At 38.9% G+C, this 22301-nt stretch overlaps 1 protein-coding gene across 3 annotated transcripts in view; it reads right to left on the reverse strand.

The window, feature by feature from the left end:
• cep89 (centrosomal protein 89) overlaps positions 1–22301 on the reverse strand; it is a 65475-nt gene that overhangs the window by 34778 nt on the left and 8396 nt on the right. For all 3 annotated transcript variants that reach the window (XR_003983824.1, XM_030414230.1, XM_030414231.1), the window contains exons 8-16: positions 21464–21606; positions 20153–20203; positions 19585–19668; positions 17447–17550; positions 16719–16834; positions 14590–14770; positions 13693–13860; positions 11639–11780; positions 7487–7576 (exon numbers count right to left, since the gene is read on the reverse strand). Coding sequence is in view for 2 of the 3 variants with exons in the window: in XM_030414230.1 (XP_030270090.1) it covers positions 7487–7576; positions 11639–11780; positions 13693–13860; positions 14590–14770; positions 16719–16834; positions 17447–17550; positions 19585–19668; positions 20153–20203; positions 21464–21606 (1079 nt within the window). In the remaining variant the exon portion in view is untranslated. The remainder of the gene's footprint in view (positions 1–7486; positions 7577–11638; positions 11781–13692; positions 13861–14589; positions 14771–16718; positions 16835–17446; positions 17551–19584; positions 19669–20152; positions 20204–21463; positions 21607–22301) is intronic.

Genomic DNA, 22301 nt, shown 5'->3' on the forward strand with positions numbered 1-22301 from the left:
TGGTGCATATATTGCCATACTAAAGCCAGGCTGATTTGTTGTTGGGTGGCAATTCAAGGCTTATTGGCATTGGTAATGTGGCATCTTGATTGTCATTTCTGGCACATGGACTTCTGAAATAAAGGTCATTATAAACTATGAAAATTTTATAACAAAATATCTTTATTGAAATCTAATTTAAAATGCTAAGTACATGACAACAAATGTACTGAGAGAAAATGCCATTCTAAACTATCCTGTAGTATTCGACAAGTAACCCTCCTTTTAGCTCCGTGACCAAAACACAAATCTTAAGTTCGTCCTCTGAGACATTTCGAACTGCTGCAGTCGCACCCAGCAATGACTGACATTTCCAGCACACATGAAAAAGAGACTGACAGATAAAGATTGATATATTGTTTCATGATGTAGGTGGAAGTCATTGTTCATGACCTTGGGGGTTAAGAGTGTGGGTGTTATGTACAATAAGCTTGGGGGGTGTTGATAATAAAATATGCACATTTGACAGTTACCACATTTCTTGAACTCACAAGCATTCAGAGACAATTTAGAGCCTTTTATGTATATTGTTGATAACAGAGGGCCCTGGACTGATGAACTGTTAGATATATTCAATGTTAAGCTTCAGGTAATGATAATTGTTTCTCAAAGTGATGATGTAACATTTTGGAACAACTTTTCATGTTGTGCTTAACCATTCCTTTATAATGTTGGGGCTGTAATTATTCTTGTCTTTCCTTTTCTTTGTCAGCTTCTGTCTTCAACTGATTCTCTACCTGTCTCTGTAGCCACTACCTTTTGTTTTCCTGTTTCTGTCTATGACCTACTGACTGCATCTCTCAGCTTAGTGCCACTACTGATTACAGAAGCTACTAGACAATGAAATAAATGGAGAATTATTTTCTATCCATTTCCTGTGTACTTATTTTTAAGCCTGCTGAATCAGTCCACTTTTAGAATGTCAACAATCAAAATCATTAGCCCCATTCACACTGGTGTTGGGATGCAGGAATCCAGCGCCAATTCTCCACCTCCGCCTCTGTGTGAATGTCTCATTGGTGACCTGGGGTGAAATTTTGCTCCAGCACTGATATACCTCCGGAGGTAGTATCAGAGGCGCAGTATTGGCGAACCAAACCAGTGTGAATGGATAAGCTGGCTGTGCATATCAAGGGCTCACTTATATGAGGATCCACCTGTCCTACCGCCTGTCCTACCGACTCTTTATCACATTTCTGCCCGAAAGTCAGCAAACGAGACCTCAGTGAACTTTCCCCCAGAAAACAGCCTCCCTCCCCGCGAGTGAGAGAGTCAGACTTCTTCAGTTTACTAATGGTTTACTTTTGTAATTATGTTATGTAGAGTGAAAAAATTAAACTTTGACACTTTCCCAGATGTTTGGTGGGTCAGGATCTCAATCACAACACATTATAACAGCATTCATATGATTATAAGCCGTCAGCTGGTTTAGATTAACAGGGGGACAGCTGGGGAAACACCTTGAAAAACACAGCTGTCATCATCATGACGCGTACTGTCATGCCTCTTTAGAGCCCTTGCGTGGCTCTGTGTGAACAACCAACAGCGGAGAATTGGCGAACCGCTGCTGCGGCAATAATGTGGCATCTCTGTGTGAAAAGGGCTATAGTTGTCATAGGTTAGTTTGTGTCATTAAACTCAAAGAGACAGAATATGGTTATTAGACTTGACACCAACCTTCGCAACCTTGATGTAGATGTCAATAAAGAAATTATCACTCTAAAGTAGGCCTGCACGATATGAGGAAAATCTGCGATGTGCGATAACACTGTTCAATATTGCGATGACGATATAACTTGCGATAAATAAACAAATATTGAAGTTTGCATATTATTAACTATACAGTTAATGATGGCTAATATTAGTTTTGAATTGTTTGTGTAGGTCTTTCTGGTTGTATTGCAGGTGGTGATGGAGGTTGGTTGTGTTTCCTCTAGAAGTTGCAACAACTGCTAGGCATGTTTTACACAGTACCTGTGTTTGTAACACGTTGTCTCTCCTGAATCCAAAATAAGTCCATATAGCAGAAGTGCTGTTTCTTTTCACCACAAGGTCTTCCCACCAGCGGCGAAGCATGTTTTTTTTTTTTGTGACAGGGGCCTGACACAGGCCAGCAACTGACTGATGGCAGTGCCCTATAGGTAACAGATTCATGACGTAGTAGAAAGTTTGAAAGTTTATTGGTGGGCAATTACGTGCTTTAGGAGCCAGTAAAGGCATTTAAAACCACCAATTATGGCTTCTTGCTCCATATTAATCACTGGCTCGATTGCTGCAGTGATTGACAAGCCTACAACATGGAAACAGAGCAAGCTAACTATTGGATATTTCATAATAGATATTTCATTATAATCAGTGACATATATTTACATTTGAAACAATGTGGCATTGTTGCCATATTGATGCTGGTGTGATGGTGGATCCAACATGAGCATTTAGTACATCTTGCCTATAAGAAGTGCAAGGAGCTTCAATAAAAGCTCTATGGCTTGTGTTCATGTCAGGAACCTGAGACCGTGCCACATGCTTTGATTTCTTGTAGAATCTATGACCGCTAAAGTCAAGATCTACTCAGAGAGAAAGAAATTGGCTTGGAAGAAGAAATTGGCTTGGAAGAAGTATCTCTGAACAGTATTTTAGAAGTAGGGTCAAGTAGGAGGGGAAAACACGTTTTTTTCAAATTCTTAAAAGACACTGATCTATATAGCAGGATATAGTGCACTCTGGTGCTAGTCCCATAGATGGCAGCAATCCAACTTTTGGATGCCGGCTGCCATAAAACCCCAAAGAAGAAGAAAAAGAAGAAGAAGAAAAGCTCTGGCCGAGGATCCCTCCTGTAGCCTGCAGGTGGTGGCTGCGGCAGATTCGGCAAAACATACCTAAAACCGAAACCTTGACTTTATTAAAACAGCTACCGTCAGAGCTTATCTAACGCTGAATTTAATAGCGGCGTTTTAATACCAAACCACTGTGAAATTAGTGCACTTATTATTGTTAATATTTTCACGTATTGCAAAACAAACAACATAAAACTTAACATAATTGGTCAAGTACAGTCATCCGATGTACAAACTAATTTGGATTAAATTGCTGGTTCTATGTTTCCCATCGCGGCACGGAGAAGGCTGCAGCAGATGACGAGCTAACATCCATGCTAGCTGTCGCACTGCTGCACACGTGGTCAACATTTGAACCAGCTGGTTCAATGTCCACCTTTGTTCGTCCGGAGCGTTGTTGGCTTTTTCTTTGTGACATCCCGTTATGTTCAATCACAAGTAGCCTAGTTAGCGTTTAGTGACAGCAGCAGGGGTTTGTGGGGTGTTAGGTGATGAAAAGACACCTGACCTCAGACCCGCCATGTGTTCATGTGTTGACTATAAGATGTGGCCATTTAAATAAATAAATGTTGCTTAGCATGGCGGTGGGAAATTTAAGCCTGGCGGGCCCCTGAAATGATTTTTCTTATTCATAGCATGTCAGGCAGTCTTTTGCGATTAGTTTATTGCACAAAAAAAATAAACAAAAAAATAATAATTTCCTTCACAATTAGTGAATCTGAACAGGATGACATTATTCTAACTTGTATGGGATCAACTGTTACTGTGATGGTCAAAGATACACAGTTATAAAGCAAAAATGGTAAAAATAATCATTTCTACCTATATCAAGCAGCGTGGGTCATGCAAACCTATGACCTGGCTATCTTTATACATGCACTTTCTAAAATATTCAACATTTTCAGGTATATCCAAAAGAAAGAGGCACATGAATTTAATTGTCCATGAATAATGTAGTTGCAATCTGCCCTCTCTTTAAAGCACAATATTAAAACACCATCGCTATCTTTTTCATAAGGTGGCAACATGAATTTAAATCACAATGTTGGTGTATCGTTGATGAGAATCAAACGATAGCTAGACATGGGTTATAGTTTTTAATTTGATCACTAAACACAAAGCAACTCCTGGAATTTGTTCTAATTTCAGGTTGGTATGAAATATGAGAGCTAGAAGTTTGAATTTACATTCCCATCTCAGAATCAATCACCTGCTGCTATGAGGAACTCATCAAGTTCAGTAGCACCCTGACTTGCAGTGAAATACAAAGCACTGTGTTGTGTAAAATCTGCCTGAGGCTGGTGAAACGGTAAGACAAAAAAACCCTTGCACTTCAATTTTGATTGCTTTCAGGGAATATAATAATTGAGCTTTAAATTGAAGTGGACTTTTATAGTCATTTGAACTGAGTGGCCTCCATCAACTGACACAGAGTTTATTTGAGGTCATCAAACAGGGATTGGATAAGGATGAGGGTGAGATCATGCTTCGGTGGGAAGACGCTGCATCTGCCACAGTCAGGTACTAACAAAAATATCAGTCTGATCATAAATACAAGCAATTGAAGATCAAGTTTTAAAGGATGACAGTTCTTTTGGAAAATCCTAAACTCAAATCAGGTTAAGTCACCGCCCATTTAAACAAAAAAGTTAAATAAAGCAAATCCTACAAGTTAGCCAGACAGTGCCTATAAAACACTTAAGCTCCAGCTGTCAGTTAGTCAAACTGATCCAATAAGCTTAATGGGAGACTCAATCAGTATTCAGTTAACTTAGCAATACACACTTGACAAGCTGAGTGGAAACCACAGGAACTGTGACTGGCAATCTTGAGTTGCTTTGTGTGTTTTTCCAACATAGTTAATACTAGGGTTATCTTGGGACATGCTGTCTTTGATAGGATTGATATGTGAAGGCAGCTTGAGGCAGGCTGAAGAAACGATGTTGCCTACTGCATCCTCCGCTCAACCTCTGCTGGACTGCTAACCATCCCCACACCACGCCTCAGTACCATGGGTGCCCGAGCCTTCAGCTGCTCGGCACCCAGACTTTGGAACTCTCTCCCCCCACACATAAGACAGTCAGACTCCATCGCAACATTCAAATCCAAACTCAAAACCCACCTGTTCAAACTGGCATACTCACTCTGACTGGTCACTGTGCACTACAGTTTTCTTTTCTTTTCTTTTCTTTTCTTTTCTTTTCTTTTCTTTTCTTTTCTTTTCTTTTCGTTTCTTTTCTTTTTCTTTTTCTTTTTATGTCAATGTTTGTTTTTAATATTCTGTGATGTTACTCTGTGATTTTATGCTTTTATCCTATGTAAGGTGACCTTGGGTGACTCCCAGCTGATCCATGGACTAAGAATCGCGTACAGACAAAGGGATGTACAGCAGCACTCCTCCTTGGCTTAAATCAGTATATTTTTTTTCATATGCAGTCAAAGATGATTGTTGATTTACTACTATTGTGAAATGGTGGGCAGAGGGTCCAGTGGCTGTGGATTACATCCCTTTCCCTCAGCCAAAAACGACTGCTACTGTTTAATATGTGGCAGGCCCTTTTTCTCCTGTTTTTCCTTTTGTAGGAGTTAGCTAAGATTTTGTCTTTTTGTTAATATATTGATTTGCATAGGGAAGGTAGGGAGATAGATTCTTTTGTTTGTTGTTTTGGCTTACTCTCCCTCTCAAGCAGAAAATAAAAATGCTACCTTTAATCAAAATTCTTGGGAGTGAGAAGAATGGGGAGAAGCACCTCCTGTTATGTCTTTGAATACCCTAGATCAGGGACGTAACAACTGTCAACAAATATTCTGGCCCCTGGGTTGAAAATATTCACTTGATTTATCAATGAATAAATACACAAAAAATTAATTAAATGATTAGTTTTAACTTTTAAATTTAATTTGGACAAGAAAATGTATCCCATCTTATTTGTTGTTTGTCTTTGTTTTTTATGACTGAATTGAATTTCTTCGGGATTTTGGTAGGACAAAAGAAGCAACATAAAGACTCTTGACGTCTCAATCTTAAGGACATTACATTTTATACTAAATGATTAACTGAAAAATTAGATTAATGATGTATAAAAGAAAGAAGGGAATAATATATCTGACACATCTAACATATACAGCTATCCTCATGCAATGGTCTGATCACCACTGATACTCAGCCTCACACACACCTCTTTCTCTCTGGACCGTTGCTATAGAGACACTAATAAAACTGTCAGAAGCACTGACATGTTTTTCCTGCTGTGGCTTGACTGACAGGACCTGCTGACACCTGGAACACACTGGCCCTAGAGCAAGGCACTAATACTGCCAGACCAATATTTTGTTCATGTTTGGCACAACAAACAAACAAACACATACATATAGAAGGGCTGGAATAATTGGTATAGCAGAACAACTGTCACTCACTGGGGTAACACTCAAACCAACATGGCACTATAGGTAAATGTAGTGAGTGTTGCCATGGTGACTGGCTAGAATAGTAATATTATGGTAATATAACAATATACAAATAGTAATATTTTATTTCTCTGGAAAGAGACAACTCTATGCAGTTCTTGTCATAGAATAGATAAGGGGAAAAAAAATCTGTTTTCCTGTCTACAATTATTACTTGTGTTTATTACAGCCATCTACATCAGCAGCAAGAATACTGTTTCAGAAAAAATTTATCTTTGAATTTTTGCTCGTGTTTTGTATCATATCTTGTGTAATTTAAGCTATGGTTGGTATCTTTCTTTCCATAATATTCTCCATAAGCTTGAAGTCAGCTTTCCTTCCATATCACACACATTCAGCACTGAATGAAAATGTCATTAACACTTTAGTTAGGCTGAAGTATAATTAGTAAGGTTTTAATTGAATGCAGGGGCAAATTTCATGTCAAACTAAGTAATTAAAATGGTGCTTTTAAACTCAAACTTGTAGAGCAAACTTGTGTAACATTACTAATACACACTGCTGCATCAGCTTACCATCTATGTGACCTGCCATCTGTCTGCACGTTCGCTTCTTACTACTCAGCAAGTTCTTTGTATATTGGCTGGCACACTCTGCAAAGTTTTCTTGATTGAATATCTAAAACTGATCCTTATGCTTATCATCTGCACATTGCCAACACCATATGCCTGCTTGACTGTGTTTCAGGTCTCAGTTTCGCATATGCATGTCAAAATTGTATTCAATTCAACTGTGTGGAGTGGTCATTCCATACTTTGTTAAAGATAGGAAAATAAGTCCTCAACACCCAACAAGCTTATCTCCAGAGACAAAATTGCTCATCAATTTATGCTTTATGAGTGGTGGAGACTGATAGCAGATGGTTAATCAAGTGCAGTAGAGTGGGCTGATCAATAAAAAGTAGATTGTGGTTATCTTTGGAAGTGAACATTAAAGCACCAGCTGAGTGAAAGTTGTAGCCTAACATGCTTGCCAGGCTTCAGTGAGGGAACAAAAGGGGCAAGCACAAGCACTTACTGGCAAGCACCCCTTTTGGTACAGAGTACACAAGACTTTGCAGTTATTTGATTTAACAGATCTGGCTAACACCCTACCTCTTAAAACAGGCAACTAATAGACAAACAATGCTCATTGGAACTTACTTTGACTTGTTCCTGTAGTTTTCCAAATCGCACAGTGCCATTCAGAATCTTGCCAATGAATCCCTGCTTCTCCTGCTGAAGAACCGAAGCCTGGGGAGGTAAAGAGGGAAGACGGGAGTTTACTGATCTAAATGGGGAGCAGGTAGGTGGGTAGTATGCACAATGGGTTGAATGATGAGAGGGATAAAGGAGAAGAAGGAAAGGCAGTTGAATCCCATTTTATTGCCAAATCACAGTAGTCCTGTGTGAGACACAAACTCCATGTTTTCAGTTTAATATAACTAATCAAAGGCTTAGAAATGTAGATGTGCAGAAAAATAAGACTGAGGATATGAAAAAGGTACTTAGAAATAAAAAGAATAGCAAAAGTCTCAAATTATCATATTGACTATCAATACTATATCAAAATATCAAAAAAGTTAAATTATTGCACATTGCACTGTAATTGCATCTGAAACGTCCAAAATTGATTGCATTAATGCTGATATGCATGTTCTGTACCGACTGTTACTGCCTCTAAAGAAAAGGGACAAATCAGCACATGTGCTTTAAAAACAAGAGTTGTGACTACAAAAGAGAGAAGTGTTAATTGCAGGCAATGTAAATTAAGTGTAATTTGATTTAGAGAGCATTCTTATTTCCAGCTCCTCAACACTGTTATTTACTTCTCTAAGCTAGCTGATCTTGGACCAATTCAGCCAATTAACTGTCTTTTTGAAACGGTTCCAGTCACTGATTGCCTTATTAGCAGGATTGTTAATGGCACCTTGATATTTACTGCAAAATCCAGTGAAGAGAGACAGTAAAAGCTAAATCTTAATGTAAAAAAAGGCTTTAGTATTGTGTCTAAAAGGTAAACATCAGCTGAATTTCTTGAATGCTAAACGGTCTGAGACACAAACATCAACACATAATTGAGGCACCTTGTCCTCATCCAGACAAAAGGGTTCTTGTTAGCTTCAAACCGGCCACCTGATATGGTGTCATTCTGGTCTTCTATGATGGGTGCTCTTGCTTATCATCTAAATGTTAGCTAAGACAACATTTCTGAATCTGTTACCAGGAAAACTGTCTGTTTCTCTGCTGCACACTCTCTGGTATGACGTGAAATATCCTATCGCTCTGACTGAATATTCATCAATGTTGCAGAGTCTGAGTGTACTAAGGCAGAAGCTTGTCTGCCAGGCACGTTCTGCAAGTTAAGGTCTGAAAGTCAACGCTGGTATTCTCACCAACTAAGAAAAGAAATGTCACTTTTGATGATTCCAAAACATGTATTTTATCCGTAGTTATGTGCATTTAATAAATTAGATGTTATTCAGCCATACATCATTCTTTTTCCACTGATAGCTCACCAAAGAAAAAGTACACACAATCCAGGAGCTAAAAAAGCAACAGGTGGAGGATGAAAATGAGATGGCTGATGTGTCACTGAAATGCACAGCAAATGTCAAATTAATGTAGTAAGAAAGCCAGACTGAAATACTGGCCAGCCAAAACTTTTGGGCCAATATTATATATCGGAAATGGTATATATGTTGTCCAATTTGAGCATTTTTTTGTTATACCACATAATTCTGAAAAAGTTGCTTGGGGAAACTTTTTTACATGATTGACTGCAAGTAATGTCTTGATGTACAGAACATATTCTGTGTATAGAAGAAAATTGTCCAAAATAACAATATTTGAATATCTTTACTCCAACAAATATTTATTAACGGTCAAACTACTACATCGCCCACCTGTAGTGATCTTAGTTCTAGGAATATAATGTTTTACATTCATGGCAAATGGAGAAAAAGCCACAACTTTCCATCCTCCATAATTTTTGTAAAATATTTTATTCTGATTTTTTATGTTTTCACTCATGTCTATTTAATGTTTCAGTGGGATTACACAAAACTATGATGTAGGATGGATCTCAACCCAGAATTGAAACAATTAACCTTTTTAGCCTTTCAAGAATACCGGGAGCCTGGAATTATGATGCAGTCATGTATAATGTTATCAAAAACACCTGTCCTTTTCCTGCTATGATGATCTGTGATAAAGTCTAATTCGGGCACTTTAGTTAATTCGAAGGGATGCTTAATCTGTTACACTCATCATATTAGTGCCGTTACATACAGTATCACCCCTCTATCTCATTACTGACATGAAGAGTGCACTTCAGGTGACAGAGAACTTGTGCCTGTTACAAATAAAAACTCACATGACTCCAAGCACAAAAACAAAAGGTTTCAAAAATTCTGCCCTTAGAGTATTCTGCCGCTGTGGATTAACTGTCATCAGCAACATGCTGCACAGCCGTTCCTTATTACTCAGTAGCTCCTCAGTACATGTAAAGAGGAAGTGTTATCAGGCATTTGCCAGACTGTCTGCAGTGCCTTGTTGCTGTAGCATTTGACTGATCCCTGCCTGCCAGTTTATGTTCAGGGTGCCTGCCAGCTCTCCTGAAGCTGTTCTTCTCATCTTGCCTGTCCTCACACTGGTTACAATTCTAACAAATTAACAGATAAAGTGCCTTTACACCCTACATGCTGACTTGGTGTCTGCATTTGAGTTCTATCATCTGTTGCCAACTATTGTATACCAACAGACTAAAGAAACACTGATCCAAACATTTGTTCAGCTTGCATTAAAATTCTAAATGGTGTATTTTAATATTTGTGACTACGGAATACACCAGGAGGTATGTTTGAAGAACATTTTTAGATTTTAGATTGTTTTGTTGTTCAACAGATAGCTAATACAAATAAACGAATACACACAAATTTAAGCCCGATGTGCAGGTGACTAGTATCATGTCATGTGATTACGTAATTTGTAATAATTACAGGCATCATCTGTGATCCAACACCCATATGACTCTTCCATATACATAGTTTCATACAATGCACTGCAAATTACCCACAAATATTTGCCAAATAAAGAGGTCCTGTGAGAATAGTCGTGTGTGAATTGGCATCTCGGTGATTTGGGGTTGTTGATTTTGACTGACAGACATCTGATCAAGTATTAAATTCAACTGAGGTTCATTAAATGTTGAACAGCTGTGCTGTGATGACAGAGAAGGTTAGGAGCAACAAATGCTTATAATTTAACTAGCAACAGCCACAAAGCATCTGTTTCTTGATCTAAATGAGCTGCAAATATATGATTATGCTTGTAATACATGTAGAAAGTGGTCAAAACAACTCAAAACTCAATTATTAAACGTGGCTACTGAAGGACAGAAGCTCCGCATCTGAAATACTGATGTTAGGCAGTGCATTGATACATGTCCAGGGGATATGTCAGTGAATTTGAGTCAAATGCAGACTTTGCTTATCCAACGCGAATGCAGTACACATAACACAGATGGAAGCCTTATTTCTGCAGGGGGCTAGCATTACCTGGGTACCTCTAATAATTTGCAAAAAATATATAGAGGACATCGCTGATCTTAATCCCATGCCAATCAGTCATGTAATGCGATAATAGCTGTTTTGCTTAGATCAGCATGTTGGTGATTTAGGTTGGTATTTATTTTTAAATATCTGTTTTCGATTGGGAGCTCACTAAACAAGCGAGAAAGTTGATCTAGGCTCGAAATATGTTGAATAGCAGTCAAGGGCTGTGATGTGAGATTGGCAATATTGATGGTTAAAAGAGATGACAGAGAAGATTGGGAGCAACTAGAGGTTGTCATGTTCATGTATGGCCACAAGGCAGATATGAATTGATCCTAATGAGTAGCAAATTTGTATTCATGCTTGTAATATGCAGAGAATGAGTTAGACAGTTCTAAACTATATTGTCAATGTGGCTACTGAGGAAAAGATGCATAGCTACTGATAGTTGCTGTTACAAGAAGCCTTGACACCATATCCAGCGATAATGTCAGTAAATACAGACTTTCCGTATCCAGTGCTAATGCACCAAATAAAACACAAACATGGGTTGTTATTTTCTGAATATAATGAGGTCCATCGTTAAAACACTAGTCACATGGGCTTTAGTCAGTTTTTGTACAAAGGAAATTATCAGTGTGTCTGTGTTAGTATGCAAGTGTCAGTAATATGATGTATAATAGCCAGTCTTGATTTAGTGGAAAAAGTACAATGTGAAACATCATGTATCTTTCTACAGTATCAGTAGCATTAGTAGTACCATCTGTAACAGTTGGTCTCTCTCCTGGGAAACATGCTCCGCCACAGAAATGACAGCTCCCATGTAGTGCCGAGTCTTTTCCTCTTTCAACACACACTCTTCCTTCTGCTGCTTCAATACACTCATCCTCCTCTCAGCCTTCCTGGTTGATGAAGAGACGGGAGAGAAGTAATATAAATTAAACAGAATGAAAGAAAATGAGGGAGAACGAGATGGGGAGAAGGAAAAAAATGAGATGACGAGGATGGCAAATAAACTGAGGGACAAATTAAGTGGAGAAGGGAAGATATTAGGGAAAACTGCAGGAGGGAAAAATGTGTCAGTGGTCAACGGAAAGGAAAACTAAATGGACTGTTTGAATACAAGGTACACGAAGGAGACAGAGTCAACTGCACTGTTGGCTAATCAAACACCTTCTGACAATATTCACACTTCAGAGTGAAAAAGTCCACATTAATCCCAGCTCAGGTCCACAGGGAACAGTGGAAGGTCTCAGACAGAGAAGAGTATATTCTAGAACAGCTGTTGGCAAGTTGTGCACTGTGGGAAAAAACCTGATCTGAATCATGATAAAAAGAGTAATGCTGTTGAAAAGTCACTCTGGCAGCTTCAGCTTACAGTATGTCTGTACAGTGTGTTAAAAACTCTAGGACGACTTCCGGTCTAGCTGGCAACGTGATGGCAGCATAGTCCAACAGGTTCCTAAAAGCAACCATCAAAAAATGCCTGATAAAACTCAAATTTATCAAAAGACATGCCAAAGCAAGTTAATCCAAGCCTTAATCCAGTCATCCGTTCCAGTTAGCGGTTTTGACAAAAGTCCAGTTTGGGTATCCACAATTTTTTAAGTTCCCCCCTGATGTGCTTCTGTTTCCTCTCCTTTCCCTCCGAAGGGGGTCTGATGACCCACAGCTTGTGCTCCAGTGGATGATGAGAGTCAAGCCCCAGCAACCCACATAAAGGCTGGTTGGGTCAATGACCCACAAGTGGCCAAAACGACTCTAAAACTCAGAGCTCACATGTGTTCTTAAGGACTCCGTAAGGACACTCCCACCCAGAGTTTAAAAGCCTGCAAACTCCCCTCCAATTAGTTAGAACTGAAAAAGCGTCTTGGATGAGAGGTGACACGTCGTCAAGAAACTGAAACAAGTCCATGTCCTTTCGATACAGCACTATGAATTACTATGAAGAGGATAACTGAGAACCTTCATCATCATGTACTGAATCAGGATTACAAATCTTAACACACATTTTGTCAAAAATAATTGAAAAATCCTCCACCAAGTCTAGACCAGACAGGCTTTATCCAGCAAAGGCAGACACAAGATAACATTTGCTGAACCTTACATGTAATTGAACATATCAAAAAAAATAAACTTCAGGCAGTACTATTGAGCCTTGATGCAGAAAAGGCATTTGATCTAGTCAGTTGTGAGTTCTTATATAGTGTATTTTGAAAATTTTAATTTCATCAGACCTTTATGAAAACTATTGAAGGCTTATATAAAGCCCAAAGACAAGAGTACAAATAAACAGAGCCAAATCAAACCAATTTGGCCTGGTAAGAGAGACCAAACAGGGGTTTAAGTTTGTTACTGTATGTAATTTGTATCAAACCGTTAAACCGCCTTGTTTTTGGAAACAAGGAAAATCCATATCCATACCATGTTTTTGTTTAAAAATGTTGATTCAACTCTTTTTACCTTGTCTATATGTAATCCATTTTGTCAAACTCAATACACCCCATGTTCTGTCTGTTTTGTTTTGTGTCAAAAAACTGAAAAAAATGTTCACTCTATGAAAGAACATATCTAAAGTTGATTATGTAACTATTGTCAAGATGCGAAACCAAATAAAATGCTTGGATTCAGTAATTATAAGCCAAAAGGCCCATAAGACATGACTGTAGACTAAGGAAATGATGATTATGGATAAAACGCTGGTCCTAACAGTTACACACTCCTTTAAAAAGACATGAACGAAGAGTGGCCCACTGTAACAAACTTCCTGTATAGGATGCCATCAAACAAAAAAAGCAGTATTTATTTTAATACCTGTTGGCTTGTTGTTTGAGCTCCAGCTCAGCTTCCATTCTCTTTAAATCAGCAGACAGATTAGCTTTGTCCAGAGCCAGACTTCTGTTCTCCTCCTGGAGGCTGGACAATCTGAGAAGCAACTCATCCATCTCATTTTTATTTTGACTCTCTTGCTGCTCCAATTGCCTGAGAACCAAGAGCAGATTGTATAGACTATTGTAACACAACATCTGTACTCGGTGAACATTTTTCAACAAGGTGTATCCTATCATTATAGAAAATACCAACCTACAGAGATTTCTCTGAGTTGTAATAGTCCTGTGCACCTGCATCCTGTATACTACTTATTTTGATTATCTTGTGGAAATCTCTTCTGGTCAGAATACAACTGGATTTCTTTCCCACTTTTATCAAATATAACTAAAGCATTACATACTGTATGTGACTCTAACGTGCTCTACCACATCATCTTATTCATTACACCACATTCCCCCTGGGAAATATAAATGCAATACTTAAGTACTCAATTTTTTTGCTATTCTTCTTGTCTTATTTGTGTTTTATTAGCTCCAAAATCAATTTCAATTGAAATAATGATTAAGGACACTACAGCTATACTGGGCTGAAGTCTTGAAAAACTTGTCATAAAGATGAGGAAGCTGGCATTTAGTATTTTAGATAAGAATATGAAGTGAGAAGTGTGCACCCTTTCTAACATATAGCAAGCAATTAAGACTAAAAGTATGACTAAAATAAACTGTTGAAGGGCCAATGTGCAATTTTTCTGTCCTGTTGTCACTTTACCCAAAGCAAAAATAATTATGTCCCAGTTCAGCAGCAGGACTGATTATAACGCTGATTAATTCATCTTTTAGACAGAGAAATATTTGATAAAACAAGACATTACAGCAGTACCGTCTGAGTTTTCCAGCAATGTTGCAGTGTTCATCCCAGGTGATGGCATCCTTCAGGCGGGCCTGCAGAACTTGTAACTCCCTCATATTTTTCTGCTGCTCCCCCCTGCTCTTTTCTAGGTCCTCCTGTAAACACTGCTTTTCTGCCTCGAGCAACATCAGTTTCTTTGCCACCTTGGAAACTATGGAGAGGAATGCCAGGGGAAGAGAGGTGGGGAGGTGTAAAGTAAAAAAGATTAAAAAACTATGTAGGGCAACAGTGAAAGAGAATTATGCTTAAGTTTAAGTTTTGTTATAGTTTTTGATTTCGGGATTAGCACCACGAATCACTCTGACCATATTTTCCTAAATATGAGATTAACCTTTCTCGTCTGTGTGACACTTTGGTGAGAAGCGCAGGGTGCTCAGCTGGGAGGAAAAGAGCAAACAGGTCTGCGGTTTGATTAAAATGAGGCAGTGCAAAGTGAGTTGTTGGTATTTTGGTAGAAAATGTGTCTTAGACACTGCGCTGAGAAAAGAGGTCTAAGAACCACACCTGTTTGTGGTCTGTGTAATACTCTGCTGCTACTTGATTTGTCAACAAGAGCAATCTAAATACTTGGGGCAAATTAGCAGCAATAACACGATAATACCTAAAAGAAGATAAGCTTGTATAAATGAAAAATCCCAAACCAGTGGATGCAATTAATCTGCAATTTAAAAAAAATAATGTTTAGAGTGGATCAAATCAAATCAAATCAACCTTTATTTATATGGCGCTTTTCATACAGAAAGTATCACAAAGTGCCTTACAGCAGAAAAAGAGAAACAGCAAATAAAATCAGGAGAAGAAGCTTAAAAGAACCCAACCCTCCCACCCCCATAGTCATGCACAGAGACACACACAAATATATAAACACTCATACACACACTCACACCTACACACACAGCCACGCAGACACACAGACACACACACTCACACCTACACAAACGCTAGCTGTCACTACAGAGACATGGCTGGGCAGCGAGACCTGAGGCACAGAGGAAGCTTTAGGAAGCTACCTTTGGGGGGCCAACCACACTGGGAGAGATCCCAGTCCAAGGTCGCAGGGAGCCCCACCACAGAGACCACCCCAACCCGGGCAGACAGGAGGCCCCGCACCAAAGTGCAGAGCCCTCTAGTCGCCCAGGCTGGAACCGTCCACGGGACAGCACCCCCCGCGGCCAGACCAGAGACAACTCCCAATCTGGAAGGCCCCCCTGAGGAAACACTGGAGATTAAAAACTGATAGTCTAAAACAGTAAAGGGTTAAAATATTGGTTAAAATATGGAGGCAAAAAACATGGGGGACTAAAACATAAAAGCATAGAGGCTAAAAACATGAGGGACTAAAACATAAAAGCATAAGAGCATAAGACATGAGAGACTATAAATATAAAAGCATAAAGGCTAAAACACAGAGAATAAAACAGTAATCCATGTATCCATGTGGATGGATGGATGTCTGTAAATACGTTTGGATTTATCAATAAATGAATATGAGTGTTGTCTGTTGTCATAAGATTAAATGTTAAATCTCTGCAGCCATCTGAAGGAGGATTAACAGCGTTCATTAATCCTGAGCATCACAGCCTCCTTTCCAATTAAAACAAAACATCTCGTGTTTTATTTCAAATGCATTACACAGCCAATGCTGCTCTCTCACGATAAATAAATTGTTGACCATGTCAACAAGATACGGTAAGAAATACAGTAGGATTATAACAGAAATGGCATTGAATAGATGTGATCATATGAAATATATGAAACTTCTCCAACAAATTACATTTACATTCTTTGTGTATCATCCTTGTACTAACAAAAAATATATGTAAAAAATAACTGTGCCTTCCAGAATGACAAAGCATGCCTGTAGAAGGCTTCAGTAGAAGGCTTCAGATTTATTTTCCCCCTTCCCTACCATCTATATTAACTCAGCCCATTTACACTTTGTACCATTTGTACTGTTTACACTTTGCACATTCATGAGCTTAAATATGAAGTGTGCCTGGAGACACCTACACAGCTTAAATGCCCAAGATATACAACTCTGTGTTTGTTGTGGAACTTGTATGATTAAAATAGGCTTAGTCTTTCACTGTACCCAGTACCTTCAGATTGGTGTCTGCTGTGGCTGGCCTTGGCCTTAACATGCTGAGCCTCGAGCTGGTCAATCAAAACCTGGTTCTCCTGCAAAACCAGAAAGGCCTGTTGCTGTAGCTGGTGACTGTAGAGAATGAAATACAAAAAGAAAACGTCTTTAAGTCTATAAACAGCAGAGCAACAAAGTAGTTATATTAATATGATATGACAACATGAACCAGGTGTTTATCAGCCAAAAAAACATTTAGTCCTGAATGGATTTTACTTTTTACTATTTTTAACTGAAAAAGCCACAGAGTCATTATGCAACTTACACAAATATGATTCCGGTTTATTCACACTTAGAATGGACTAGTCAGTGGAGTAGGATACATCCAGAAGTTAACTCTTGAAATGAGCCAGTTGGGCAGACACCAGTTAACCTGTTAAGAACTAGCCTCTATTTTGTGTCTGCTCGATTATTAGTGTATCGATTAGTGTATCTCTGCAACTACAAGGTCTATTTGAATAATCAATGTATCATAATAAAAGGAACACTTCAGATGAATAAGTGTGAGTATAAATGTCTGAGTAAATTAAGTTGGCACACAGCATTAATCAAAAATTTTCTTTTTTTAATAACGATTTAAGAAAGAACATCCCTGAGGAATGATGCAGCTGCAGCTCCAAACCCTAACAAAACCTCAGGAGATGAGATACCATGTCGTAAAGAGATTGTGTGCTGATTTCTTCTTACCAGTCCTTCTGGCTGACCCCTCCCATCTTTGCAATTTCATCATGGAGTCTCTCATTTTCTTTGACCACCTGCTCCACATGAACACGCAACTTCTTCATCTCCTCCTGTTAAAGCAGACATAGACACACAGGGACCTCTACATTTCAAGGAGGCAAGTCAGAGACAGCAAAACAACAACACAGAAGCAATAATTTACTTTATTACCGCCCCTCTGCCAAAGATTAAGGGTGCCCCTAGCAGCTACAGCCAGAGTGTACCTGTTCTCAAAGGGCCTGTACCAAGTGAGCCAGCTATCATTGGGGTTACATTTTAAATGGAGCAGATAACCATTGTTACCTCTGCTGCATGGCTTTGGGGGTCAGATCAAAAGAGAACCCCTACTAACCAATCAATCCGCTAGAAAAACTGAGCTGTCAATCCGGGAGGAGCCTGACATGGATGGGCTACTCCAGACTGTCCATTTCTACTTTAAAACAGAGCATTTTACAAACGGGGATAGTTTGTGGCACAGAAGACATTATGATGATTAAAGCTGCATACTAATGTGCATAGTTTATTTCATTCTCAAAGGATTCCTGACAGTATTGATGGTTTTATGCTCTATTATTCTATCACTGAAGTTTAGAATTACATGAGCTGACTTTGTGATAATTGAAAACAAATTACCTACTCCCTGTTTCCTTTTGCTAGAACAATAATCCGCAGTGTTAATTAGCTTCTGTGATTAGAAATGCAACATTTTAGTGAACTAAAACTCACCAGACATCAACTCTTCTCCTCTCTCTCATCCCTGGCAGCAAAAACAGCCTTGCATTACTTTTAACTTCATCACATATTTATAATAGCTTGTTCACAATTATCAAAAAGTATCCTATTCTAGTTGTGTGATTATATTGTATGATTTCAATCATCTGCTTCTGTCACTGTAACAAATGTTCTTATAGGTATCACAGTTTGATTAGATTCATTCATATCAAGCGCTCCACTATTTTTCATGATGATGTTCTTGTAATAAACAACTCTGTCTCTTTTACATGAAGTCACTTGTGGCTGGATTGCAAACCCATTATTAACCACCAGTTATAGCTATCCAGTATCACCAATGCCAGGCTCAGTAAAGTCATGTACCACAAAGAGAGCCAGACTACTGTAGTCTTATCCTGCATTGTGATACAGGCTCCTTTTGGTGCTGTTGAAGTGTTCCCTTCTTCCATTAATATAGAGCTAGATCACTGCCATACACATAAACCTGCAGAAAAAAAACTCTGATTGGTACAGCATGGGACGTTCTTTTCCTATATGCTGTCACTGAATGCATTTTGATGCCTGTTTGTCTAGGATCAGCAACAGAGGTTCTTTTAAAACATTGTTAGTATAGCTTTTCTTCATTTGCTTTTGACAGTTGAAACATCTTATCATTGTAAAGCCCCCATACAAGAGTTTGTGCGTGCAGAAGGAGAAAATCTAAGCTTCAGGCTCAATTCAATATTTATGATAAAAATACCATAAGCTATGAACATGAGCTTTATTCCAAAGGTGAAAGCATGCCAAACACAGTGTGAGCTATCATCTACCGTATAATGTGAATAATCTGCAAGATTCTTAAACAGCAAAATAGTCAACATTAGTGGAAAATATAAATGCTTTGCACTTTGTTACTGCCATCTGTACACCAAACACCACACACTGAGACATCTAAAGCAGTACAGCAGCCGATTGCTGCTTATGTCTCTGATCAAACAGCCAATGTGAGATAACAGATAATTGAGCAGATAATAACAAGAAGCTCACACACACGGTGGCTGCTGTGGCTCAGAGGGTAGAGCAAGTTGTATGTATTCCCCATACATGCATTTCCAAGTGTCCCTGGGCAAGATACTGAACCCTGAATTGCTGATGACTGTTCCATTGGTGTGTGAGTGTGTGTGAATGGCTGAGCCTAGAAATATCATGGGGCCCTCTGGTTAGGAAGCACTGTATTGCTTCTGATTGGCAGGTCGGCAACTTGCGTGGCAGGCTCTGCCGTCAGTGCATCAATGGGTGAATGTGACAAGTGTTGTGAAGTGCCTTGAGTCGTTGGTGCATAAATGCAGGTCCAGTTACCATTCATGCATGAAAAGCTCTAACACGCACTTTACCTCAGTGGTTTGCAGAAGTGCATCTTTCTCATTCATCCTGTCTTCATAGGCCAGCAGCAAAGGAGATAAATACTTCATGTCAAGCTACAAAAAGGGAAAAAGAGAAATTAGTCAAATTAGGTACACCATCATCACTAGAGTACCGCTGCACTGCAGATGTATGGATCTTTTTGATACATAATCACTTTTTATCCCATTTCACCCAGTGGTTGTTAAAATTGAACCAAACCAGGAGAAAATAGGCTTCATCCTCTTTATCTATTCTTCTATTTGAGAGATAAAGCAAACTCTCTTCCTTTTGAATTTTTTATTGAGCATGGACCCGAGCTTCAACACTATACCAGTTTTGTTTTAGCAGACTGCGCACATATTTTTCCATATGTTAAATCCTTTTTCATGAGGTAGAGATAGAAGTGGAAAAGACCAGCCACACGAATCTGGCGATGAAATTAGACAGCCATGTTAAAAGGATTAATTAGCTTGATTAACTTAACCAACCACCACAAGGTTAGACCACCGTCCTGCAATATTGAAGTTATGCACAGCTACACAGTATATAGATACTGACCAGCCATGGAGGAGGGGATCCTGTCTTTGGTAAGCCACTGATCTGGGAGGTCTGGATGAGACACAATAAGAAAGGGAAAGAAAATAAAGTTACTAATTTTGGTCACTGAAGAAGAAGATGTTTAACATTTTGCTGCTTCTTGCGCAGAGTGGCTTTGCAGACTTTTACAGGGAAGCAACAGAATAGCCGGGGATCAAATGTAAATGTCATTCAGTACACTACATTTAGTGAGCTGATGCTTTTAGCAAAAGTGGCTTCAAGTAAGTGCACTCAAGTAGGAAAGAACCCCAAAATTGCAAGAATCACACATGAACATCAACTTTATCAAATATGCTGAACTGCTTCAAGTGCTTCATTTAGAGCCAATATTGTTTTGTTTGTTTGTTGTCTTATGGGCCATGTGCAGTGGAGTCAGGACAGCAAACAGTCATGAAAGCAGACACAATACAATTCTAGCTCTACTTATTAAAACTAATCCCTAATCTTTTCCATTATTTCTTCCTTTTACTAGCCATTCTTCAGCTGTCAGTATTGAGGGTAAACAGCAACATAGGAAGCAAACTGGAAGGGACGAGAGCAGGAGATCTGTTGGAGTGAAGACACAGCATGAGATCGCAGTGATTAATACCACAGGCCAGCTATAGACTACAGTGCAGAACCCAAAACCGCAAATGGACAATACACAGCAAAAGACAGGAACAAGAAACTCCTTTAGTGCAACAAATGAGATGGAGCAACAGACAAAGGAAAGCTTGCTTCGCCCACCAGGGTTCTGCATCAAAGGCAGATTTGTATCTTTAAGGCTTGTTTCTTTTCAGTGCAACAGCTGTAAGAATAAATTGATGTAATGGGAAAACAATCCTTACAAAAGCTGATGAAATTAGACTCAGGGGAGAGGTGATTAAAGTGATTACAGTTCAGAATAAAACAGACTGAATTATGTCCTGTTGGTGAACAGAGTAGAGAAAGGAAGTACTAGAAAAACAAAAACTTTCATCTAATTCTGGCAATTTTAGCTGCAGTAAGTCTGGTTGATAAGAAAAAGGTTCCTGGTAAAATTCCCTTACAGTAGGGGCTCTTCAACTAATGAGCTTTAAAAAGCTTTCTAACGAAATTCTCTTGAGCAAGGCATGAGCCCATTACTGTTTCATGGGAGGTCTCATTTCAATTGATATGAGATTCACAAAATGCTTCCACAAACATTGCTTGTAATATGCTTGACAAAAACAATTCAGAGAGTTAAACACAAGAACTTCATCAATTTACAACATGAGGCACTCAAAAAGCAGCAGCGTTAATATGTTGTCATACCTCGTGTTTGGACAATGGTCGGAAGCAGGTTTGGTATCGACTCAGCTCCACATTCAGACGGTGAACTGTCAGTTTGAGGGCATCATTTTCATCCACCAGCTCCTGGGCATGTTGCCTCAGATTATGTAGCTCTGCTTGGTTGCCTGCAGGCACACATCAGGTTAAAAATATTTTTCAGACATTAAATAATCCTCTTACTCAGAATAACATGAAAAAAGAAATACAGAAATACAAATTCAACCACATCGCAAACAAGAATTCAACAGTTTAGTAGAGTTAAAATATTCAATACAATAGCAAGACTCATTTTCATTGTTTCAGGAGGAAATATCAGAGAGGACTGGTGATTATAACCTAAACTTTAGGTTATAATCACCAGTCCTCTCTTGCCATATACTATAGTATTCTTTAGGTCCTAAAGTAGACTATAGTACATGGCAAGATAGCCTAATGAAGACTTTTCAACAGGGGTTTGACTCTCCCAGTGGTCTGCTGACTGACCCTGAACCTGAGATGAAAACAGAAATTCATCCTTGGAGTATAAAAAAATATATATAATCAAAAGATTCACTAACAGAGAATGCAGTAGAGCATGTTTCCATGCTGCTTCTTTCTGCCCATCAGGAGGTCAGAGTGCCAAACCACCAAGTCAATGTATCACTAGCAATTTAAACTGCTCGATTTGTCCTTTTTTTCTTTTTCATGTTTCTTTTTCATTGCTACCCACTGTCTTCTTCTCATCATGGCAGAAGATGTTCCGGAGGATCAAAGCCGTGTCTTCTCACAGCACCTTCTCCAGCCCTCCTTTTACCCCTGCACATGCATCTGTTTGTTGTGA

The sequence above is a fragment of the Sparus aurata genome, chromosome 4 (assembly GCF_900880675.1).
Source record: "Sparus aurata chromosome 4, fSpaAur1.1, whole genome shotgun sequence".
Lineage (NCBI taxonomy): Eukaryota > Metazoa > Chordata > Actinopteri > Spariformes > Sparidae > Sparus > Sparus aurata.